The following is a 25,531-nucleotide window of genomic DNA, read 5'->3' as shown; positions in this document are numbered from 1 at the left end:
AATACTTAACCCACAATTGATGGGGTCCCACAGCAGCCACCATTAGCAGCGTCCATAACTCTGCAACCATCTCGCTAGAGAGAGAGGATGGGAAAGACAGTCCATCTGGCCCCACCAAAGTGCCGAGGGGATCTGACACGTCAGACCACAAATGAATAACGACAACGAATGATCCGGTATAACACATAAAGACAACATTGAAGGTTTCCGCTGTCTTCATCCCCACTCGTTCAAATCGCCGTGTGGTGAAAGTGCCAGCAGTAAAAATTCCAATCCATGGAACTTTCCGCCCTCCCCGCGATAGTTTCGATCACGTTTTAATGGCTTCGATCCCACTTCACGTTTCCACGACGATATAAAAGTTTTCTGAGTTCACGAACTAGTCAAACATCCCGCGTTTCCCTCTGCGCTTTTGGATCCGAAAAGCTTTCTGAAAGCCATCGAATTTTCCGCCCGCAGTTCCGGTTTCGGTTATTTCAGATACCCTTTTTCTTCAATCCCGTTTGGTTCATGTTCATGGTTAGATGCTCACATCTCCTCAACTCACTACGTAAATTTTCCATCCTTTCTTACTTGTCTTGCCAAAATTGAATTTCCAGCACTTTTCTGATTTTATTTCCAAATGGGTTTTCTGTGAGTTAATTTTTGTGCCATTTGATGTATGTTTATTCTTCAAAGACTGAATCTTTCAACTTGTTTATGACCACCAATGCAAATTCTTGGACTAATCACTACGGAAATTGTATGGTATTGGATTAGTTTTGTGAAATTTGGTATTTTGGGAGGACCCGAGTTCAAATTGGCTGCAGACAACGGCTCTTTTCACGGTTACTGATTATGATCTTGTAATGCAGTTAGACCCAAAATGGCAAATTCGAACTCTGGGGAGGAATTCTTGAAGGATTTCAGAATTCCTAAGTATGTACTAGTGCCTGAATCAAAGAGTGAAAATGTTGCTGATGTACCGCAATGTCCGGTTTTAGTGTTTATCAACTCCAAAAGTGGTGGCCAGCTTGGTGGGGATCTTCTTGTATCATACCGATCCCTTCTAAATGAAAGTCAGGTATTTTCTAAAGGGTTGAATGTTGTCAGATTTGTTTTTTTGAATATTTGGTTGAATATAACATTTGGATTTTAGTTCGAAGTTTTTATGAACCTGACCTTGAACTAGCTAATTTTTAGGTTTATGATCTGGGGCAAGAGGCTCCGGATAAGGTTCTTTGCCGAATCTATGCCAATCTTGAAAAGCTCAAGCGCAATGGGGATAAATTCGCTACAAATATTCAAGAGAGATTGAGAATCATTGTGAGTCAAACTAAATCAACATAAATGGTTTGATTTTTCTATTTTTCATGACCTTGTGTGATGTTACCTTTTCATGTTTCTAACATGAATTGCCCCTCTAGGTTGCAGGTGGCGATGGAACAGCTGGTTGGCTTCTTGGAGTTGTTTCTGATCTCAAGTTATCTCATTCGCCACCAATAGCAACAGTACCACTAGGAACAGGAAACAATCTTCCTTTTGCATTTGGATGGGTAAGGAATTTCCTATGTCGATGGATATATGGTCTTGGATTGCATGTATCATATTGGATGTGTGGATTATCGGTAGTTATTTTTTCGTTGATATGCATATTCAGGAGAAAACTTCTCCATTTCTTAATTCAAGTCACCATATGCACCAGAAATTCTAACTAGTTCTGCCATGTAAAGTTGACTCAAGGTTAAATGTTTTAAGTAGTTTGTGATTATTATGGTTTAAGTAAGTAATGCGGTTGTTGATTGCTAGAAATCGTGCATGCATGACATGATGTTCGCTAATTCGCAGGGGAAGAAGAATCCTGGGACAGATCCTCAATCTGTGAAGCAGTTTTTGGACCAAGTAAAGAGAGCCAAGGAAATGAAAATAGACAGGTTAGACAGTCATCATTATTTCTTTTTACATCTTAAACTTTGTAAATTCAAGTTCTGTATATACACAGCCCTGTTTCTAGATCTCAGACGATCAGATCTCATCATTTTAAATCATCTCTTTGTTGTCGGTATGTCTTAGATTTACCTTTTTCCAGATGATGGAGTGATGAAGTATTATGACTAATGTGTTCACTCTTATTCTCGTTTAGGTCATTAGTGCATTTTTCTTTGTAGTTTTAACCAGTTGCCTCTCATTTTTTCTATAATTGGAAGTTCTAATTTTATTTTTCCCTGTTTATTCTGATATAGCTGGCACATTCTCATGAGGATGAGGAAGTCAAAAGAAGGTCCGTGCGATCCCATTGTGCCCCTTGACCTACCACATTCTTTGCATGCATTTGGCCGTGTCTCTGATTCAAATGAGCTGAGCATGGTAATTACATATTCTCCATATGGTCGAATTCTGACTTATCTGGCTCATTGGACAAAAGAACCAGTCTCAGGGAGTAGCAGAAAGATAAAATCAGCCATTTTGCTAGGTCAAGCTATCTTTTCAGGAGCTGGGCCAGCTTGTGATGGCTGATTTTTTCTTTGCAAATTGTCATGTCAAAATGTTACTTTTAAATGCTTACATTACTTTTGTCAAGCTCAAAGCTGTTCTCTTTCTTGTTAGATACGAACTTTTGGTGCTGTTTTATAGGCAAAAACTTTTGGTGTTTCGCAGGAAGGCTGCCATACCTTTCGTGGGGGATTTTGGAACTACTTCAGTATGGGTAAGAGTTCTTCCCTTGGAGTCTTGTAAAGTCTTTTGAACATTAATTTGCAAAGATATCTTAATCTTTCTAGAAAATATCTCCTTTTGCCAGTCGATTTAAGTCCCACCGTTGTGCATTCAAAATAAGCCAATTAATTGTTGATTGATATCTTCTTTCACTCAACTGTGTTTTCTAAATGAACTCTACGTGTTTGTGGTGGTGTTTAGGAATGGATGCTCAAGTATCATATGCATTTCATACTGAGCGAAAGCAGCATCCCGAAAAGTTCAAAAATCAGTTAACTAATCAGGTATTTGGTTTCCGCAAAACCCTTTTTTTATTCATGAGCATAATGTAGTAAACTAATGAATATTATTTGATCTTGTAACAAACTTATAATAATTTATTAAATAATATAATACATGACATAAACTAAAAGGTTTCCAGTTTGTTGATAAGGGTGTTCTATTCATTTTTCTGTGCGTCATATACAGTAAAAGTTTCTTGCGTGGAATTCTCCAAAAATTAAAAACTGCTTGGATAGTGCTGTTAAATTCTGATGTATGGTGTGAAACTCTACTTATTCCTCTGTCTTTTCCTTGATCCTAAATACAGACTACTTATGCAAAGATTACTCATTCACAAGGCTGGTTTTCTTCTCCTCGTTCTCAATCTGCTGCACGGTGAGCTTCTAGAGATTCCCCCTCCCACAAGGTTATACTTTCTAAAACCTTGTTTAGTGAATCTGAAGTTTATTGTCTCTCTTGAAATAGGGACATAGCACAATTTGCAAAGGTGAAGATCATGAAAAACGATGGCCAATGGGAAGATCTACAAATTCCTCCAAGGTACATTGTTGTCTATATTATAACGGAATTGAGCTTTGCTTGCTCAATGCAAATTTCTTTGCATTGTTTGTTCTATGTTTTCCCCCCGTTTTCTTGGGTTTTCATGGGCACACGGTGAGCTGCCCTAAAATGACGAGTTGACTAGCTAGTGCCTGTTTCCCCCCAGTAATCTTTTTTATGCGGGAAAACACTATCCATATCGAGCCTCCCCATCGTGTGCAGATTTCACTTGCGCACAATATTAGAGATAATTCCCATGAGTCTCTGGTGTTTTGATATGCATCTATTTAGGTAGCAATCTGCTCAGATTATCTGCCAACATCATGGATTGAACACCAAAGCATGAAATCCAGATTTCAGAAATCTTTACTTTGTTGCAATCTTCTTTTCCGTACACACTAGTTCAACTCCGGTGGTTCTGCAGAGATAGTTAAACTTATTTAGAGTTTTCTTCTTCCGATCTAGTTGATTTATTCCTCGTTTAGTTTCAAAAGGTGAACATTGCACAAGGATAATATTGGTTTAGTATATTTTTCCTTCTCTTTGGTGCTTGATGTTGTTTCCATTTGATTTCTTTCGCAAATAATATCCAATTATGCTTTGCTAACCTCTCTGTTTCATTGAACAGTATCAAGTCAATCGTGATCCTCAATTTGCCTAGCTTTTCTGGTGGTTTTAATCCTTGGGGAGTCCCGATTAGGAAGAGGCGTAATGTAGGTTCACAACACTCCCGCTTTTCTCCTATTATTTTTCTTTATTTTGTTTTTTCACAGAAATAGTTGAAATGATCTTTGTATTGGTTTTTCTCAAATCTAACAACATATTTTGGTGGATTATGACTTTACAGGGAGGTTTTACTCCAGCATATGTAGACGATGGTCTCATTGAAGTCGTTGGTTTTCGAGATGCATGGCATGGGCTTGTTTTGCTTGCAAAGGGACATGGGACTCGTCTTGCCCAGGTATTTGATCAAGAAGCTGAATTTATGTTCATAAATAACTTGTACCGTCCAGCATTTGGTATTTATACTGTCTATTATTTCTTATTGACGATAGGCCCACCGTATTCGCTTTGAGTTTCACAAGGGTGCAATTGATCACACGTACATGAGGATCGACGGGGAACCCTGGAAGCAAACCCTCCCAGTTGACGATGAAACCGTCATGGTTGAAATCTCTCACCTTCGCCAGGTGAACATTCTTGCTCGACATGGCTGCAGGTCTAAAAGCGTTTACAATCCTGAGTCACCTAGCAGCCAGGGAAATGAGGAAGATGATTGGGATGATGAAGAAACTCATGAATCACCAGAGTATAGGAAGTTTGGTGCAGCAGACACATTTAAGCTCCCCGAAGAGATTGATATTTCGCATCTCAGTTAACTTCTTATTAAGTTGTTCCTTTCTCAGTCCCGTCCAAATTCCCCTATTAACGAGTGAGATTTCTTTTGGAATTTCATTAACATCTTAGCTTAGTAACATTTCTAGCAGGAAGCCATGGAAGATCTTTCTATCGGTTCATTGTTTTGTGACAGATTGCTTTCTAGGGTTCTTACGTAGTAACCCCATTGTTATCTACCTGTACATGATTGATTTGTGGATGAATGCAAATAATTCTTTTAACTCAGAAGTGTTGAAGTAAATCGAGAATTGGTTACTGCACTAACGCCGTATTTGAGAGGAAGTTATCATATCGAGAAAGACAGAGAAACAATGAAAATTAGCTTTACTATGGGGAACTCGATCCAAATATTCCAAATCGAGAATTGTAGTTACAAAAGATAACCGATGAGAAACAACTATTTAAGACACGTCGGTACATGGGCTGTTGCTGGATCACCACTGCAAGCAATATGCTAAAACTGCAAGCGTACAAGCTGATGAAAGGTATGTGCCTAAGCGTAAAAACTCCAACTCTACCTCAAAAACCTTAAAGATTTGGGGCTCTTCAGCTTCGCAGAGAGTGATCAGCTTTGAAGGACCACTCCGATTACTGGCAAACATAATCCCCCAAACATTTCGTAACCGTTTCACTGGCCTTCTGTGTTTCCGCCCTTTCTTCTCTTTTCTTCTTCTCCCTGAAAGCCAAATTCAATGCATTCAAATATGATGTAAAGCAGTAAGCACAAAAGCTTCTCCATCCTTGAGCCATACAGTACTTCCGGTTATAAAACAAGAAAACCCAAAATCCATAAATTATACCCAAGCTATAGATAAGCGAACTAAAGCCATGAGTTTTCGGTTAACGTATAGGGGATCAACCGGTTTGGTGTTAAAGCTTTCAATTTGTGGATGTCATCTGAACTCACATCAGTCTGATTTGAGGATTATCATCATGTCTATCTTATCTATCACATGTAATGCTATGAATTCAATAACTCCCATGATCCTGAGGGATTTGTTACCTGGCCACATATTCCCTTAGCAGTTCTTTGGCCTGAACCAGCTTGGAAAGCAGATTGCGGTACACATCAAGGTCCCGGTCCACACTTCTTTTGTCAATGTTTAAGGCTGCACATAACTGTTGGATAGAAACCAAAGTGTAAATGATCCAACATTGCTACCATCATGGAAGGCCATTCAATAATTTAATCCAACAGTCATTAACCCAAAAAAGTTCAAAATGCAGTAACCTAATCACTTGGCCGAATATCCATAATTATTCAAAATGTTCATAGGCTTGGAAAGTCTAACCTTTTCTAATACTGTTGGTTTAGTTGCTTTTGCCACCTCAAGAAGACGAAAAAGCCCAATAGCAAAGAAACGACTGTAGCTAAAACTTTCTTTGCCTGCTGCCCTTTCTGCAATGTCCTTCAGTGCTGCCTCAACTTCTCCTTCTCTGGATGGAAACTCCACTAATGAACTGGAAGTTTGTGCCCGAGCCCACTCTTCCAACTTTTGTGCATCAGTTCTATAGTGCTTAGCATGGAAACTTATCTAGTAAAGATCGAGACCCTTCTCAAACATATAAGAAAGAGATTGATCATATGCAAATTAGGATTCGTTTTTCTTTTTTCTAAAGCATCTAATGACCAGTAATTTTCTAGAGTCACACATTATTTTATTAATCAACCTATAAACTAGGAAATTCTGGTGTAGAACTATTAAGTTTGCATGATCCCGATGACTGGAAAAGAAAATCTGTTCTTAACAGGATTTTCCTTAGTTATCACATAAAGGAATGAATTGCAATATCACAATCTCAATTAGCCACTTAAATTTTACTCCACTTTCTATTTTTTTAAACCTCATAATATGTGATCATCACAATTTACATACCATATTGCTGCATTTCGAAATGTTATGCAAGCCACAAAACAGAGAAAATCCCTAAAGAAGATAAAACACAAGTGACAAACCTGTATTGCTCCGGGTCCTCATTTAAAGCTTTAATGTACGCTTGGAAGATTGCCTCTCGATCCTCATCGCTGGGATATCCATCCATGAGTTGATCGTATACAGTGACAAAACCAAGAGCGAACACAGGATCATACCGGTATGTCCTCTTGTACTTCATCAAATGTTGCTGGACAATCAGCTCCTGTAGCACACTGTTGTAAACGCTAGGGATTGGTCGCTTATACGCCTTCAAAAAATTCAACTTTGTATCCGCCACAGTCGGAGTATCTGCAAATCAAGCAAGCAAATCACATAATGACCAAAAATGTTAAGCAGAAAACTTACACTAATATACACTCTGATACACTAAGGGCCCATTATTCTTATTTCACATGATTACATAAAATTTTTAACAAAAATCCTCCCCTTCCATATCTGTAAGTCAAAATTCCTACTTTTAACAAAAAAGATCATAATTTGCAGACATAAGTTTAGCCATGCTCATGAATGAGGATCCTCTCCGGATCCTCTTTGTGAGGATCTTGGATCCTCAAATCGTATGTTCATCGTACGTGCGTTCAGTTTTGGTTAGATAATATTCATATTTAATTTTAAATAAAAATATTTAAAATGATTTCTGATGCTACGATGTACAATGAACGTATATGATTTAAGGATCTCAAATCCTCACAAATATGATCCGGAGAGGATCCTCATTCCCTGCTCATAAACACCTGTTCGTTGTTTAGATGAATTTAATGTAATTATCTTGTGGTTTGCCAAAAATACAAAAAAGACCAAATTTTGGAAATGAAATAAGTGAATTACATCTAATTAGATCAAACTTAATTATACTTTAAACATTGTTAAATGCACGATATTAAAAAAACAAAAGCATTTTGGCACAAAACATATTAAATGAAGCTCCAGTCAAGTTCCTGAGAAAATGTAGCAAATTTAAACGACTAAATGACATAAAACAAGCTACCAAGAAAAACCCACCTGACGACCCTGCCATGCAATGAACCACCATGCGAGAGCTCCAACTCGAAGCTCGAATTCCACCGTAATGGCTGGAAATGCTCGTACGGAATCGAATGCCTTCGGCGTTGGAACCCAAATTGCGAGCGGGCGAGACGACCGATTTTCTATCAGAGCATTGACTGAGCGCCGAAAAAGACAAAGAAGCAACGGCCGCCATTGAAGCAAGAGGGAGAGAGAATCTAAAGCTGGAAATTTTCCGGGAAAATTATGAGCATAGCGGAGAGGGAGAGAAAATTTCGTGGGTTTTCGGATTGTAATTTATAAATCAAGTGTGAGAGGGATAGAGGTCCACGAAAACAAGGGCTTATCCAAGTGTTTGAAAGGATTTGAGAGCCAGTAAGTTTGTGCCAAGTGGTGTTCGGCGTAAGTTTCCAAAGGAGAGAAATAGTAATGGGCCGGGTTGGATTTTATTGGACCGGGCCACGTTGATTTATGGGTCGAACTATGATTTGATTCTTGTAGTTTAAGCAAAGTTTCACTTTTATTTTTGTAGTTTTAATTGGTGCGATTTAAAAGAAAAAAAATTAATTTACCTTTATATATGTCACATAAGTAGTAGTAACCAACAAAACCACAATTACAGTATTGTCCCTGACAACAAAAATTAATAAACTATAGAAATTGAAATTGCGAGAATTGAAACTACTAGAACCGAAGTGAAATTTTGTTCAAACTATGGGGACTAGAACCATTCTTAGTATTTAGTGGAATGTGGTAGTATCTCCTCCTTTTTTTATCGTTTGGGGAAGAAAGATTTGACTTTGAGATTTCTTCCAATGCTACTTAAAACTTAGTTGGTGGGAGATTGATAATAAAATAAGGAGAATTTTAATGAAAAACTATATTTTTACACTAAAAAATCAATATTGGTACTATTCACTTTACCTTTTTTTTTTTTTTTTTTTTGTCCTTATCGTTAAAACTCAAAGTTTTCAAGCCTTTTCATTAATTTTCCTTAAAATAAGTAACTTGATCAGTTCCTGCCTGTTGTACTTTATGCGCAAGCGAAAGCGAATTGAAACAAAGTATCAAATATCAACGTCGAAGGCAAAAGTGAAGAAACAAACAATCTCAAAATAATAACACAAGATATAAATGTGGTGCAGCGTAAAGCCTACATCCATAGGCAAAGCACGATGAGGAATTTCACTAAAAAACAAATAGAGATTACAAAAGAGTGTTTAACTCTCACAACCCAAATCCCACAAACTACAAACTCTAAACCACACAAGTAGAGAACCCAAAACAAACAGAGAAGTCTCTTCCAAATTGTTCTTCGACTCTCAAGCTCACAAATTGACTCGTACCAAATTGGCAAATGAATGAGCCATGAATTTGCCACACATTCATGACTCAAAACAATGAACTCCACCAAAAACCAATTATACAAAACTTTCTACACTCATGGAGAGGCACACACTAGTAATCTTAAGGTCCTATTTATGGAGTATAGAACTTAGGTTACAATAAGAATATTAATCTTAATTGGAAGTAAATACAAAACCTAACCAAATAGGTAATTAATAAAATCTCTCCACCAAAAAAGGAATCCAACAAAAAAGTGAAAAATTCAGCCCAAATAGGACTTCAAAATGAACTAGGAAACACAAGCAACGAAACCTTGAACTTTCTGTCCATACGACCGATCAGCTACCACTACTGAACGTTGCAACGATCTGAAACTTTTGATGCTGCTTCTTTTGATTGATCGTCCAGTCGATCATTGCTTTCAGGTTAGTATCCAACACTCTAGTTTTGAATCGTAAATCACAACACTACCAAAGCATGCTTGAAAACATTTTTTCGCTAAAACATTCAGCTCAAAAGCTCTTTTATCAAAAGTGTGTTATTATTATTATTTTAAATTTGAGTGGTTGTTGAAAAACACTTAAAAATGCTTCTTAAGGAAAATGTTTTTAGAATTTAGAGAGACATTAAACTTTTTTTTTCATACGCCGTTAAAGTCGTTATTGATTATCTAAAAGTACTTTTAGCCCTCCAAAATACGTTCTAAGTATAAAAGCTTCTCCTATAATAATCATCACATTTTTAAACCTTAAGTTTTAATTTTTAATTTTTAATTTTTTGGATAAAAAAGAGTTGGTATCCAAATTTTGAGTCTCCTAATATTGAAACGTGTTTGGACCCAATTTTATATCAACGGTCCGAGTAATCAAGGTCATTGAGTGAGTATGGTTCTTGACCGTCGAATAAGAAAGTTAAGATAATTTTATTATTATTAAGAGATAATATTATGATTTTTAATCATAGTAATTATCTTTTAATAAATTATCTTGATTTTCTTGTACAAAATAGATGGGATACAAATCAAAGCCCTAACTTAGAAGCAAGCAGAACAGTCCAATTTAATTTGGATTTGTTAGCAGTGTACTGTGTGGATTAGAGCAGCTCGGCCTAGGACTCTTATCACGTGGCATAGCCTAGGATTTGATGGTCTTGGATAATGATGAGATAAGAAACCTAGGTAGGCTAGACCTTTTTACATGGTGATGGATGTTGTTAGATGAGTTAAAGGCCATTGATGGAGTTTTGATGATGAGATAAGAAGCCTAGGTGGGCTAGGCTTCTGATATGATGTGATAAGCCTAAATAGGTTTTTATTTTGTTTGAAAAGTCACGAATGGGAATGATAGATGTGGATCAGTCTTTCTTTCTAGAGTTTGAGTTGCAGTTGAACACAATCAGGCCTTGCCAAGCAAATACCAACCCTATAAATACAAGACTTTGTGCATCGAAAAGAGCCCCTTTCAAATCAACACACAAATTACCCTACGCAAAGCTTCTCAACAAACTTGAGATTTTTCCCTTCCCTTTCTTCCCACCAACACATCTTCAGTTTGGATAAACAGCACCGAAGCCATAGAATCAGCTGATTGAGAAGCACATTCAGTTTGGATAAACAGTATTGCTTCGAGACCAATTGGTTATTATCCAAGTCTCAATCGACAAGGATTTTCGAGTCCTTGTTGGAAAATGTCATCTCATCAGCCTTCTTAGCAAAGTGAGGTGTTACCAGGTTACTACATTCGGCACACTGAAAGCCAAATTTGATATTGAACTTCGCAAAACTAGCAGCCTTGTCTTCAGGCTCTAGAACCCGAAGGGCAAGATGTGTTCCTTCCTCAACCGCAATCGCAAGATCAAGAAATCAGCAGTGCGCTCAACACCAAATCAACATATTTTACTCCCCGACCGACGAGTTGGCACGCCATGCACATAACTAAAGGATGTAATTAACTTATTAATTACTTGGTCTGCGCACCACGTAGGCTTGATAGTTTGAGAGTCAACAAAACGAGAAACAATTAACTAAGGGTGGAGTGGTAGTGAATCTAGTGATTAGCTTCTAAAGTAGTGAGCAAAATCCAATACTTAAAATGAAAATTAAAGAAAGTGTGTTAGGTGTCAATCTTATCCAGTTGCAGAGCCAAACGTGTATATGCTAATCTTTCACTCATGTGATAATATGCCTTTCATTGCTTTAATGTCGATGCAGGCAACGTGCACCCTATTGTTTTTTAATTTCAGTCCACAACCATTTCCTTAGTTAAACACCATGGGATCATATATTGTATATGAGAAGAGAATCATAGCTTGGGAATCCATCAAAATAAACAAGCAACGTGAGAGAAAAAAAATTACACCTAAAATAAATTACTCCGCTAATTTTGGCAGCTATTTTATATGCTAACGACCTTTTCTCTGCCTATATATGAAACTTGGTTCCCCAAGTTCTAAGCCACCCCAACTACTAAAACATTACTTTCATTTGAAATGATTCAAATATCACAAGCAATGCAAGGAAGAGGAAGCACTAATGGTGACCAAGTTTCTAAAGGCAAGGTATGTCGCAAAGAATCGACCACAGAATTTTCTGGTGCTGTAAACAAAAAGAATAGTACCAGCAGCTGTGATCGTCAGTGCAGGCGTAAACAGCAGGCTGAGGAATCCCTCCGAACTGTAATGTACTTGAGTTGTTGGGGTCCAAATACATGAGAGATGAGTCCTAATTACCTACTAAAATATATCTGGAAATTCAACTCCCAGTTAACCTGTTAATTAGTGTTTAATTAGACGGTCCATACAGATGCACTGATGTGGTCATCTTACTAGTCCTTTTGTTTTCTAGCGTTAATAATATGTACAGATAATTTTGTAGAATTAATTTTATGCATCAAGATCGATCTTGATCTTCCCTCCTTCCCCGTGCAATGTAAAATATTATGCGTTTTTTATATGAGTTGTTGACACTTCAAAAATGTCATGCAGTTCTTTATGTATAAATTTTCCCTTGTGCTTTAAAAAAGTGGAATGCAGATCTTTATAGAGTCTCAAAACATCTCTTCTATATCTTAACGAAAGAGAGAATTTTAAAAGATGATGAAACGGGATGAAACAGATGAGAACGGTTTTTAATTTAGTTCCTTTATTTCATTACCCCTCCATGCACAAGTTTGTATTTGTTAAGAACAAAATTGCAGAGCAGCACAAGGCAGTATTTATGTAACTTAGTTATTGTACCTCGCAAAAATTACACCCCATATGTGGGCTTGAATCCAAAACTCTCTCGTTTGAAGGAAGTAAGCTGCACTGCTTAGATCCAGTAAGAAGGAGATAGAGCACTATATGCACAGTATACATATATATAGTTAATTGTAGTAACCTAATGTGATCCGTCTCTCTTCCACTTCAATCTTCTTCTTCACGGCATCATCGATCGTCGGAAACCTTATTTCAGAAGACTTGTGATGATGATCACATTCTGGTTTAGATTTTTTTTTTCTTGAGAAGCAGGCATGATTCATGTTGCTTAGCTTCTTATATTTAATCATTGCTAACTTAATCAGTCTATACATCTTCTAATTTTTACAAAATTTTTTTTTTCATTTATTCCAAGAATGTGGCTTTTCGGATATTGTAAAACGGGATTTGGTTAAAATTTGTGCTTCTTTATTGGAGTAATAGGTACTAGCTTTTAGGGTTAAAAAAATATTGATAAAAAATGAGCTTAAGTTTGTAAATAATGTGATCACCAGGTGACAGTTTATTTTCATCCTAAATTATGTAAGGGTTGATGTTGATTGATTCTAACAATAAATGAGTGAAGCCATCGCAGAAACTTGAGTAGAGCCACATTTAGGATTATTGAAACTGTAATTTGAAAATTAGCACTGGAAAAAATAATAATAGGTCAGTGACCAAAATATGCACTCCAAAATTCCACATAAATACCCTTACTAAAAAAGGGATCAAATTGGTACGAATATGACACAAATTCAATAGGGCGAAAACAAATCCAGTACACAGTAGCACGAAATGAATCATATGTATCCGGCACACCTTGCTGAAAGATGTAGATAAGACCATAACCAAAGGAAGCAGTGAAAGATGTAGCAGGGGTGAAAGGGTGCAAGGACGATGGCATGATAACCTGTACAATTTTTAACAAATAAGCTGAGATCGTAATATCCCTTTTCCATTACTTGCTTGATCAACTATTGCAAAACAAGCTGCAAAATCCTCAGGTTTTCTCACAGAAAACCGCTGCATAACTTGTCACGTTATATATAATAACTTCACAAAGAACGAAGCCAACTAGCTTCCGGAATTCAACAAATCTCACAACAAGTTTATCTTTTGTCCCTTCTGAATCCATCTGGTTTTAGCCTCAATTCTCTCCCCTGTATATTCATTCACTAAAACTAGTGGTACCGTGGAAATTGTGACATCCCACATCGCTCAGGGGAGTGATCCTTATATGTATATTCTCATCCCTACCTAGCACGAGGCCTTTTGGGAGCTCACTGGCTTCGGGTTCCATGGGAACTCCGAAGTTAAGCAAGTAGCGCGCGAGAGCATTCCCAGGATGGGTGACCCATCAGGAAGTTCTTATGTGAGTTCCCAGAAATAAAACCGTGAGGGCGTGGTCGGGGCCCAAAACGGACAATATCGTGCTACGGTGGTGGAGCGGGCCCGGGAAGTGGTCCCCCCCCCCCGGGCCGGGATGTGACATTTTGGTATCAGAGCCTAACCCTGGTCGTGGTGTGCCGACGAGGACGTCGGGCCCCTAAGGGGGGGTGGATTGTGACATCCCACATCGCTCAGGGGAGTGATCTTTATATGTATATTCTCATCCCTACCTAGCACGAGGCCTTTTGGGAGCTCACTAGCTTCGGGTTCCATGGGAACTCCGAAGTTAAGCGAGTAGCGCGCGAGAGCATTCCCAGGATGGGTGACCCATCGGGAAGTTTTTGTGTGAGTTCCCAGAAATAAAACCGTGAGGGCGTGGTCGGGGCCCAAAGCGGACAATATCGTGCTACGGTGGTGGAGCGGGCCCGGGAAGTGGTCCCCCCCGGACCGGGATGTGACAGAAATAGCCGAGTGAAAGTTTGAATATATAAAGATGTAAACAAGAGGTCTTAGAGGAGGATGGATCGAAGCGGTTAGCGTTCTTTAACTTTTAATTATACATCTTAAAAAAGAAACAATAATGTTTGAACCTCTTGCACTTGTATGGTCAAAGGGCGGGGTAACTAAGTTTTATAGCATTATTTAACGTATAATTATAAGCTATATAACTGGTTTTGCATCTAAGCTGAGATCAGTTAGAGAATGAAAATGATTTGTGCAAACTTACTTTTTCCGCACTAGTTGTCTTTAGTCATTAGATTGAACAAATGAAATGAGAATTATAAGGTACACAATTAAAAGGCGCCGAGTGAGAAGAAGGTGAAAAAGGGTGTAAAAAATACTCACCATAAAAAATTCTCAACTAAGTTAACCGTAGAGATATATAAAGGATCCCAGATAAATTAACTGACATATAGCTTAACATGCTCAGTTCTCCAATTAAAAAAAGTTTTATGTAGCACATGTTGAGAAATTTCTTTTGAACACAGGGCATAGCTCACAAACTTTGTTAAAAATGCGATTGTTGAGTTTTTCAAAAGATTTCTGGAAAATAGTCCTACTATTACTAAGTCTCATAAGTGATTTTTGTTGAATTTTTAACCTGAAAAAATAAAAGAATCAACTGAAATATTAGTAGTTCCACAATAGATTCCGATAGTTGGAATAAATTATTTGGCGATCTAAAACATCTTTGGAATGTTCTGCATGAAGTTTAAGACTTACAGTGTAAAAAATTCCACAAAAATATGGCCATAATTGTCCGATGTGATGATAGATGAGTATAAATTCGTCAAAAATGGGATTGTCAAGTAGCAATTGATGCTTTAATTAATTCATTTTTATGCTAAATTATGTAAGGTTTGATGTTGATTTATTCTAAGAACAAATTAGTGAAGTCATCACCCGCAACTTGACTAGCCACGTATAGTATTAAGACCATAATTTGAAAAGGACAAAAAAGATCAAGTTGGTATGAAGCATGACACAGACTCGATAAGATGAAAACGGATCCGGTACACAACGTATAGTAGCACGGAATGGGTCGTATTCGTACGTATCAGGCACACCATGCGTGAATGATGGAGATAAGACCATAACCAACAGAAGATACAGCAGGGATGAAAGGTTGCATGGTGGCATGCATGAAACATGCACAAATTGAGACAGATAAGCTGAATATTGGGATCCTCCTTCCGTTACAATTTTGATCAAATTTTTCAAAAACAAGATGCAAGGCCTCTGGTTTCTTCACTGAAAACCACTGCACAATTTGTCAATTCATATATAAAATCTTAAAAGGACAAAGCCATGGCTTCCTGAATTATACATGTTAAATGTCCCACATTGGTGGGTCCAAAGAAACCCAATAGGTTTAAATAGAATTACTCTACTTTAATTAATAGTGAGGTTTTTTGTGGTAAAGCCCCACATCTGACAGATTAGGCAGATGATAAAGGTGGGGACAATATCGGTATCGTTAGAGTGGGGCGGGCCCAGCGATCCAAAAATCCAACAATACAAACCCACATCAACTTTGTCTTTTTTCCTTTTTGAATCCATCTGGTTTTAGCTTCATCTTTCTCTCCTATATATATTCACACCCAAGAAACTAAAACTAGAACTAGAGAAGCAGAATGTTCTGTTGATCATATTTCAAGATGTGTGCAACAAGAGAAGCGTGGATAGTAGCAGTTAGCGTTGGAGCTTAGGGAAACTAACAACCCTTTCCACTAAGCGTTGATCATACCATGTTGATTTTCAAAGGTTGTTTTGTATTTCTTTCATTGTTTGCAACGCAACTGTACAAAGAAATATAAGGAGGCTACGCCTCCTTGAGACTCTAACCTTCCTTAATTTACGCCATAATGAGTTGCTTAGGGAAGCTAACAACAGCTCCTTGAATTAAGGAGTTGACAACTATACAAGAATTGCTGATCACAAGAAAAAGAAAAGAGCCGGCACTTAGGAAACAGTAACTAAACCCCTATTGTCCAGTTTTACAGTGAAGCACCATAATACTTTGGAAACCCTAATAAACCACTGGACTTCCAAGACTTCCAATACCAAGGAACTATCGCCCTCGTCTTCTGCTATGGTTTTGAACAAAATGAATTCCGAAAAGAAGAACCAAGCAGCTGAGGATTCTCTAAGAAAAGTCATGTACCTGAGCTGCTGGGGACCTTATTGACACAGATTGGAGCTCATGGTGAAGTCCTCAAGTCTTAAAGTTGAGGATGTACCCACTTAGATTCATTAGAAATTGAATTGAAGCTGCACACTTGCACGCATGATTCGAATTAATGTATATTTCCCAAAAAAGTAAAAAATATCACAGATGATGAGAGAGCTTTGATTCTCTCTGATTTTTATTATTGAGCATTAGCATTGCTATTTTTACTCTCATTAGCTCGACTAAATGGCTTGTATATTGGGTGTTATTGAGCGCCACTTTTACTAATAGTACGAAATTATTCATGCATGGTATGTGAACCATGCATTTCCATCTTAAAAAAATAGAATAACTTTTGGAACTTGCTCTTATATGGTCAAGGGTGTGTCAAGCATGTTTTAAGCTTACAAGGTATAAAATTGGGTTTGCATCTGATCTATACTATTATTAAGAGAAGAGTCATTGTCAACTTTTTTTTCCTACTTTTTCCAATTTTGCTTTTACTTTTGAATACGCAATATTGACATGAGAATGTCAAAATAGTAATTTTGTATCTTTTGACAAAATGACAACCATATCCCTATTTTTACTATTTTACCCTATTTTTATACTTATTTTTTCAATTTTACCCTGACTTTTGATACACAACATTTACATAAGGAGAACAAAACAGTAAGTATGTGTAATATTAAAAAAAAATATGCACTTATTAAAAGAAATTGTTTACACATACAAAGTGTGTGCTCTCTGCTAGTAAAGTTATAAGGGTAACTCTAATTGAACAAGCTTTGTCTATTAAGATTCTAATCTAGTATAATTTTCCGTTCCTTGAGTGCGGATTAAAGCATTAGGGTTGTTCGACCATGAACGGGCTAATTTGGAAGTGATCTAAGTAGAATTATCATAGAGACAAGCCAAAAGCCCACTTCAGCAACACTGATATCATCTCAAATTTGATGATTACTATCTGCATAATCTGTTAGGTGTGAACTTTTATCACAAAAGACATATGTATTAGTTGGAGTGGAGTTGAGATATTTAAACTTTTTTTTCTCAAAGACACGTTCGATATTGGATATTTCAACATGCCCCTCACGTAAGACCCAATTAGTGAGTTACAAGTGGGAGATCCACATATCGACAATCACGTGGAGAGCCAAGGGGACTCACCCATCACGTGGTAGGACGAGCCTGCTTCCCGGCTATAATACCAAGTAGAATTATTTGAGAGACGGGCCAAATGTCCACTCCAACAATATTGATATTGTCCTAAACTTTGTAACTACCACACGCACAATTCGTCAAATATGAAATTTTATCATAAAATGTCTCGACATTAGTTGAAGCGAAATTTTAATATTTAAACTCTTCTTTTCTCAGAGATATGATCAATATGAATATTTCAACAATCTACACGTTCAAGAGTATTCAGCCTTGAATATGCTTACTTGTAAGTGAACTACCTCGGATGGAAGTGCATACGGGGTGTTTGGCCACGAACTAGAAGTGCGTTCAGGCTTACGACCTCAACGAGAAATGTTTGACCTTGAATGGTCCAACTTGGAAGTGCACCCCCTCGACTTGAACGAGGGATGACAAATCTAAGTCCAAACACAATTACACTGGAAAGTTGCTTATATATCTACATCACTAAATTTGTACTATGTGTTTGGTGTAAAAGTTCGCTACCCACGAAGGAATATGAGAATATCGGGCTGAAAATTTTTCCCAAAAATTTCAAAATCAAATAAAAAAAATTCCGATCCTATATCGAAGATTTCCAACCCAATAATACCAATTTTTTTTGGATCCATACCGAACCGATTCCGAACTTTTTGGTACGAAAATCAGAATTACATATTCAATAGTTTGGAAATCCCAAACTAAACCGAAAATATATATGTATATTTATTTTGGTTGTATGCATGTTGAATGTTGAATTTAAGTAATTTGAGAGTACACTATATTAGAAATAGAAGTATGAAATTAAGTAGTTTGGAACTTGAAATTAAGTAGTTTGGAACTTTGGAACGTTAATTTGACTTGGTAAGAACGTTTTGGTATTTCAATTGGTAAAAAATTTCAAATTGGTAATTGGTAAAAAACCTAAATTTCAATTAATATGAAATTGAGTAACAAAATTTTAAACCAAAGGCCCAAATCTTAAGTCACAACCCAAAAATCTCAAATTTAGCCTAGAACCCAAAACACAATTCTGATTCACCCCAAAATACCGAAAAAATTTTGAAAATCCTAAAAATTAGGAAAACTCAAATTTTAATTTGAGATTGATCTTCAAATTTTCATCTCGAAAATTTTTGATTTGAAATTCAGAATCATATTTTCAGTTTAAGATATCGTACCAAACCACTCATACGAAAATATAAAAACACTCATAGTGGTGATAAACCAAATCTTGTATGTACTTAGTGGAAAGGGATCCCTTTCCGTACTTAGTGACTCAACTTCCTCCTTTTTAGATAGTGTGAGAATCACACGAAAAAAATTCTGACAAATGTTAAGAACATCGTCAGCATTCGACGCGTGATAACCAAATGAACCCAACACGTGTGACAACAAAGAGATCCACGCAATCGCATCAGCAATTGGTAGCAGCCCACGTATCAACAAGAGAACTACTGGCATCACTCTTCAAACTTCGTGCCAAAATAATTGTTTTTTTTTTCTCACAATCCTCACCAGGCAAGTAAACAATGGTTTTCACTTTCTTTTTTGAAATGGTAGCTTAAATGGATAATTTAATAGAAAAAACCACGTGCCCATGTGGCAGCAAAATGTTGTGCTTATCCGGATCCTACTTTATAATTTTGGGTGGTTTTAATGAAACCTTTTTAGTATTGTTTATTTTTAAAAAAAAAATTATATTTTTATATTAACAAATCAATCTTGATATTATTTATTTTATCCTTTATTTTATCTTTTTCGTTAAAACTCAAATTTTCAAACATTTTTCATTAGTTTTCTTGTAATTTTTAGAAAAATTAATGAAAAGTCTTTAAAAATTTTAGTTTTAATGAAAATGACAAAATAAGGATGTAAGTGAATAATATTAGGAATGATTTTTCAAGATAAAAATATTCTTAACTTTAAAAGTGAATAGTAGAATGTTTAATTAAGATTCTTATTAATTTTTTCATCATTTCAACCCCCCTATTTAAAGATTAACTCGTGATATCTTCATCAACACTCAAGCATTCACATTCACAGCTGGGGAGTTTCAAATAATCAAGGGCAAATTTAAAAATCATGAGTTCAATAATAAGCAAAGTTATAGTGGCTGCAAGTGTGGGAGTTGTGGAGGCATTGAAAGACCAAGAAATATGTGCAGATGGGACTCTGCTTTGAGATCCATGCACCAACAAGCCAAGAACCAAATTAGGTTATTTCTCGGGCTAACAGCAGGCTCTCTTCTCCTACTTCGTCAGCTCTGAGCAGATCTGTGAGAGACGAAAAGGTGAAGAAATCAGAGGAGTCTTTGAGGACAGCCATGTACTTAAGCTGCTGGGGTCCCAACTAATTTAAGTGACCAAAAAAACGAAAGCAAATATTATTGCTTGCATGTTTTTGTACAATTAAGCGGTTTGCTGATGGCACAACCCAACCGTGAAGGAACTTTTGAGTTTTCATTGGTGATCGTTTGGGGTTGTAAAATTGGGGCCAAATTCATGATGTTCGCTCAGGGAAAATTGATGTAAATTTTTTGCTCTAATTATCAATTTACCATATGAATTTATTTATATATTTCTATTGCTGTCTTGATCTACTCATTGGTGCTCTTTTATTTTAGGATGTTACTTTTAGGGCTTTTTAAGCTATTAATAACATTACATGTTAGAATGTTTGGACTTTCATTCTAAAGTTGATTGACATTGTATTTCAGTTTACTTAAAAGCTCATATACAGTCCCTATTTCATTAATGTTGAATTCATTTTTAATAAATTTTTCATGTGTAACAAATTTTTAAGTCTAGTTAAATTTATTTTTAATATATCTCTTATGTGTAACAAATTTTTAAGTTTAATATGTGAACAACACAATTGCAGAGATGTTATGCATGTGCCTATTGAACTTTATGTGACAACTTGCTTTAAAACTACGAAGAAAATTGGGATGCCACTATAAGTCCATGCAAAAGCCCTCCACCTAACAATATAATACTTATTCTCAACATAAACATTATATTATAACCACAAAGTACATAATTAAAAATGAATTAGAGCTTGATAAAGAAAAAAAAAAGGATGAAATTGTTAGTTCATTATCAGTCTTGAGCAGAATTACAAAATGCGAGTTAGCTTGTCAAACAATGTGACAATTTTCACTTATACAATTCCTCCCATACTTGAGGCTTAAATGGATTTTATAACCAAAACCGTGTGCTCGTTTGTAGTCTGGTGGGCAGTGAGTTACTTCTTCCCACCCAGCCCAATTTTGTCTCCATCAATGAGTGTGACAGAAGTTCACAAATACCATTGGCTTCACACTCTCTGAACGCCCCTGGTTTTGGTGACAAGGCCCACCTTTTGTAATCCCCCTATATAAAGAGCACTTGATGCTCATCTTCTTCATCGAACTCTTAAAACTTTCAGAGTCACTACTACAGAAGTTCAGAAGATTAAAGAGAGAAGAAATCATGAGTTCAAGCAAGGCTATAGTGGCAGCAAGTGTTGGAGTTGTGGAGGCACTCAAGGACCAAGGGATTTGCAGATGGAACTCGACTTTGAGATATGTAGGCCAACAGGGCAAGGGCCAAGTGAGGTCATTTTCTCAGGCCAACAACAAGCTCTCTTCTCCTTCTGCTTCAGCTCTGAATAAAGTGAGAGATGAGAAGCTCAAGAAGTCAGAGGAGTCCTTGAGGACAGTTATGTTTTTGAGCTGCTGGGGTCCCAACAACTAATTCAATGATTCATTCGCAAAAACAAGAGCTAAGATTAGGGTTGTAAATTAGGGCTAATTGTCATGTTGGCTTGGGGCCAATTGATGTAAATTTTGAACAATTACCATATAAAACAGAAATTGTTGCTCAGAATTTCTTTATAATTATTAGCCAGTAGTTACTTTGTCCTGAGGAGACGATTTATCATCCCATAATAGCGTTAAGTTTTGCTAGCATTCAAGAAAAAAATTGTTCGAAGTTTATAAGCCTGTGCAAGCACGCTATTTATGGGTAAGATGAGGAAGAATGTAAGGACTCTGGAAATCAGACACTTTTCCATGGAGCGACAGAAATACTACAGTTCACTCCTCCTTTTCCTTTGAAACTCGTGAACATAGTTTAGTGTTTAAGCCTGCTCAGATGGTTAAATATATTGAAGACTATTAGTTAAGAGTATTTAGGTACGAGGCTTGTAGCTGAAGTGACTGGACTGACTGGACTTGCTTGAGAGTAATTTTGGTAAGGCTAGAATCATTTCAGGGTAAAATCACTTGAAAATCAAACGGTGAATCACTTGAAAGTTCATCAGAAAGTGAATAATAACCTTTATTGAGGAGAAGCATTACATAAGAAAAACCACAGGAGAAATTTCTGGATCAGGAAAGAGAGGCCAATCATGCTAAAAGAAATGGGGAAGGATTCTCTTTTTTTTTTTTTTTTTTTTTTTTTTTTTTTGAACAATTATGGTTAAGCTACATGAGAAATTTCTGGATCAGGAAAGAGAGGCCAATCATGCTAAAAGAAATGGGGAAGGATTCTCTTCTTCTTTTTTTTTTTTTTTTTTTTTTTTTTTTTTTTTTTTTTTTTTTTTTTTTTTTTTTTTTTTTCTATTTGAACAATTATGGTTAAGCTACATTAATTTATTATAGAAAGAAAAAAATAAAATAAAGAATGTGAGATCGAGGAAATGAAAAAATGATGGAAAAGAATCCTAATCCAAAAGAAATATTGCGATTACGAACTCATAAAAAAGACTACACGACCCGGATAGTACAAATCCAGACGGAGAAATACTATAACTGCATCACAAGGAAAAGACTACATAATCATTGGCATAAAAAAAATTAAAAAAAAATAAAAAAAATAAAAAAAAACCAAATCAGCAGGTCATTTTAAGTATAACACATGGATAACATATATTAGTTGGCATGTAGGCACGCAGACCCTTATCAAGAGAATTGATGTTTTACCATAAAATCAATTAGTAAATGGAGAATAACTTAACTTATATACCTATACAAAGTCTCTCATTCCATCAATGTGAGATTTATTCTTAAATGCCTTCTCACGTGTGGGAAATTTTCAAACCTAACATGATGACAACACAAACAGAGTGATGTGGAGCATGTGGGACAACCTACTCTGATAGGACGAAAAAGTTGAGGTTCTATCATAAAACTAATTGGCAATATAGTGAGCAGCCCAGTTTCTTATAAGCGTGTGCAAGGTTTGTCATTTTATCGATGTGAGACTCTTTTACCTTTACATCCTCACACACCTTCTCATTTGTGATGAATTTTCAAGTCAAACACATAGACAATATGAATTGAGTAACTTAAAACACGTGTTTGTTTTGAAAATTTGCCACATGTGAGGGGCCATGTGAGGATGTGAAAGTAAAAGAGTTCCACATTGGTGAAAAAAAAAACCTTGCAAGGAATTATAAGAGATTGGTTTACTTCTCATATTGCCAATTAATTTTATGGTGAAATCTTAATTTTCTTCATGATATCAAAGCATATTGAACTATAGACAAAGCCCAACAACTACAAGTATTTCACGTCCTCCAATTTATTTTATCCACATAATTAGCAAGAAAATTCACTACTCACAAAGTAATTTTTTGAACAAAAATTAATATTGCTACAGCGGATTTGTCACTCTCAAAGTAATTGGATATAGTTGTTTAGCTGAATACATTTCCTTATCACCACGTAAAAGACCCTTTCCTCCTATACTTGAGGCTTAGATGGATTTTATAAGGAAATCCGTGTGCTCCTTTGTCCTTTGTGGACTTGGATCCTCTCTTGAGCTTAAGGAGAGGATCCTCCTGACTAATGATCTTGGATCGTTGAATTTTTATCAAACGGTTATAAATAAAGGATTCCTTTAAAGTTATAATAATTATTACCGTTAGATGAAAATCCAACGGCTAAGATCTTTGGTCAGGATGATCCTCTCTTTGGGCTCAAGAAAGGATCCAAGTCCCCCCTTTGGCTCAAGAGAGGATCCAAGTCCCTCCTTGGTACCATTGGCCTTACACTCTCTAAACTGTAGGAGGATCCTCTTCAGATTATTTTTGTGAGGATCTTGAGAATCCTTAAATCATATCCGTTTATCATACATTATGCGATCAATTTTTATTAAGTACTGTTTATATTTATATTTAAATAAAAATATTTAAAATGATTTTTGGCCGCACAATGTACGTTAAACGGACACAATTTAAGAATTTTTAAAAACCTTATTCCTCTTAACCGCCTCTAGTAATTGGTGGAAAGGGCCCACCATTTCTAGTTCCTATATAAAGAGCACTCCATTCTTATCTCCTTCATCAAACATTAAACATTCACAATCACTACCAAAAGAACTCAGAATATCAAAGGAGAGAAGAAATCATGAGTTCATCAAGTTCAAGCAACGCTATAGTGGCAGCAAGTATTGGATTTGTGGAGGCACTCAAGGACCAAGGGATTTGCAGATGGAACCCTGCTTTGAGAAATGCAGGCCAAAAAGCCAAGAGCCAAGTGAGGTCATTTTCTCTGGCCGACAGCAAGCTCTCTTCTCCTTCTTCTTCAGCTCTGAGTAAAGTGAGAGATGAGAAGATGAAGAAATCAGAGGAGTCTTTGAGGACAGTCATGTACCTGAGCTACTGGGGTCCCAACAACTAATTCATTTATTCATTCACAAAAACAAGAGCTAATTAAGATTGCATGTGTAAGCGGTCGCTGATGGAACACCCCATGAAGGGCTTCTTGAGTTATTAGCACAGGCAATCGTTTGAGATCGTAAGATGCAGGCACTTGATGTCTGCTCGGTCGTGGCAAATGGATGTAAATTTTGTTATGTTATGACAAATGCAATATAAATTAAACATATATATGTATATTTCTGAGAATTGTTGCCTTGAGCTATTGTGTTGAATTATGAATTTCTTATGGAATTTGAAGTTTAATTAACTATTGCTCTCACAAAAATTGTGCTACGATGGATTGACAAAAGCGCCTATTATTCTCTCACTTTCCTTGAAATATAGGCGAACATACTTAGGTGATTTCAGTTTGAGACAAAACTCTATGTATCTAACCTGTTAACTCTATTATTTGGATATTTTAATTTTTCAAGTTTTGTATACTTATTTATCTGAAAGAGTTAATTGATTCAAAGAATCAGAAACATCCAGCTATGCCAAAAGATAAAGGAGCAAAAACATCCCATTAGACCAAAGGAATAGAAATAGAAACATTCAAGTCTGAAACTAGGATAGATGAGATCCCATTCAATCCACCAAACCGACTGATCCAATCTGATTCAATCCGATTGTAAATGGTTTTGAAGATTTAAAGTATTACGAGTAATGCTACACTTATCAATATATGTGGATTATATTTTTATTAAAGACGATACAAATAATGGTATAAAATATGTAGTAAGAGAGTTATATCTCTATTAAAGACGATAAAAATAATGATATAAAATATATGGTAAGAGTAATATTTTTGTTACTTGAATCCCTAAATATCAAAACCAATATGATTGAATCGGCTGACGACCTACGTGATTGGATTGAATTTGATGACTTTATTAGTGAGAATCCAGTCCAATCCAATAGTTTGTTTCATCCTCTTATCCATTGTAGGCGTTTGGTATGACTCTCAAATCTCAGTACTTTCTATGAATCATTCATTTAAAATATAGGAAAATTGTTAGGATATAAATTTCATATTGAAAAAAATAATTTACATGTACTTATAAAAAGTTGAATTATTTTTTATATTGTCAAATGGGTAATGTTAGATAAATTAAAATTTTAAACTAAATTTACAAACTAAGTGGTGTAGTACCAATAAGAAATA

At 36.2% G+C, this 25,531-nt stretch overlaps 3 protein-coding genes across 5 annotated transcripts; 2 read left to right on the top strand and 1 right to left on the bottom strand.

Moving 5' to 3' along the window:
• The first annotated feature begins 258 nt into the window (after positions 1 to 258).
• On the top strand, positions 259 to 5,140 carry LOC137738991 (diacylglycerol kinase 5-like). 3 transcript variants are annotated; one of them, XM_068478461.1, is made up of 13 exons: positions 259 to 550; positions 855 to 1,063; positions 1,183 to 1,305; positions 1,407 to 1,535; positions 1,828 to 1,913; positions 2,223 to 2,346; positions 2,614 to 2,686; positions 2,896 to 2,978; positions 3,284 to 3,351; positions 3,442 to 3,516; positions 4,145 to 4,229; positions 4,364 to 4,477; positions 4,572 to 5,140. In XM_068478461.1, exons 1-13 carry the CDS (start codon positions 511 to 513, stop codon positions 4,893 to 4,895), a joined length of 1,533 nt encoding a protein of 510 aa, XP_068334562.1. In that variant the 5' UTR covers positions 259 to 510; the 3' UTR covers positions 4,896 to 5,140. The 3 variants fall into 3 exon arrangements, with proteins under 3 accessions (XP_068334562.1, XP_068334564.1, XP_068334563.1); XM_068478463.1 differs by having other exon boundaries at positions 260 to 519; positions 4,572 to 5,138; XM_068478462.1 differs by having other exon boundaries at positions 262 to 550; positions 2,638 to 2,686; positions 4,572 to 5,136.
• Positions 5,141 to 5,221: 81 nt separating this feature from the next.
• LOC137738993 (protein THYLAKOID FORMATION1, chloroplastic-like) lies at positions 5,222 to 8,172 on the bottom strand. Its single transcript, XM_068478464.1, has 5 exons — positions 7,854 to 8,172; positions 6,872 to 7,139; positions 6,207 to 6,423; positions 5,918 to 6,033; positions 5,222 to 5,590 (listed from the first exon to the last, which is right to left on the bottom strand). The coding sequence occupies exons 1-5, from the start codon at positions 8,050 to 8,052 to the stop codon at positions 5,503 to 5,505; spliced, it is 888 nt and encodes a 295-aa protein (XP_068334565.1). The 5' UTR covers positions 8,053 to 8,172; the 3' UTR covers positions 5,222 to 5,502.
• Positions 8,173 to 21,077: 12,905 nt separating this feature from the next.
• LOC137738672 (uncharacterized) lies at positions 21,078 to 21,548 on the top strand. Its single transcript, XM_068478146.1, has one exon. The coding sequence runs from the start codon at positions 21,153 to 21,155 to the stop codon at positions 21,414 to 21,416; it is 264 nt and encodes an 87-aa protein (XP_068334247.1). The 5' UTR covers positions 21,078 to 21,152; the 3' UTR covers positions 21,417 to 21,548.
• Positions 21,549 to 25,531: the final 3,983 nt, after the last annotated feature.

This window comes from Pyrus communis, chromosome 7, assembly GCF_963583255.1.
Source record: "Pyrus communis chromosome 7, drPyrComm1.1, whole genome shotgun sequence".
NCBI lineage: Eukaryota > Viridiplantae > Streptophyta > Magnoliopsida > Rosales > Rosaceae > Pyrus > Pyrus communis.
The sequence above is the reverse complement of the archived record's forward strand: the minus strand, read 5'-3'. Positions and strand labels throughout refer to the sequence as shown.

Bases quoted from the DNA above. Each gene is read 5' to 3' on its own strand.
- LOC137738991 (XM_068478461.1), top strand. From the start codon at position 511: ATGTTCATGGTTAGATGCTCACATCTCCTCAACTCACTAC. The intron at 551-854 runs GTAAATTTTCCA...CTTGTAATGCAG, and splicing joins ACATCTCCTCAACTCACTAC to TTAGACCCAAAATGGCAAAT. The intron at 4,478-4,571 runs GTATTTGATCAA...TATTGACGATAG, and splicing joins ATGGGACTCGTCTTGCCCAG to GCCCACCGTATTCGCTTTGA.
- LOC137738993 (XM_068478464.1), bottom strand. From the start codon at position 8,052: ATGGCGGCCGTTGCTTCTTTGTCTTTTTCGGCGCTCAGTCAATGCTCT. The intron at 6,034-6,206 runs GTTAGACTTTCC...TCTATCCAACAG, and splicing joins AACCAACAGTATTAGAAAAG to TTATGTGCAGCCTTAAACAT. The intron at 5,591-5,917 runs GTAACAAATCCC...TTTGGCTTTCAG, and splicing joins CTAAGGGAATATGTGGCCAG to GGAGAAGAAGAAAAGAGAAG.
- LOC137738672 (XM_068478146.1), top strand. From the start codon at position 21,153: ATGAGTTCAAGCAAGGCTATAGTGGCAGCAAGTGTTGGAGTTGTGGAG.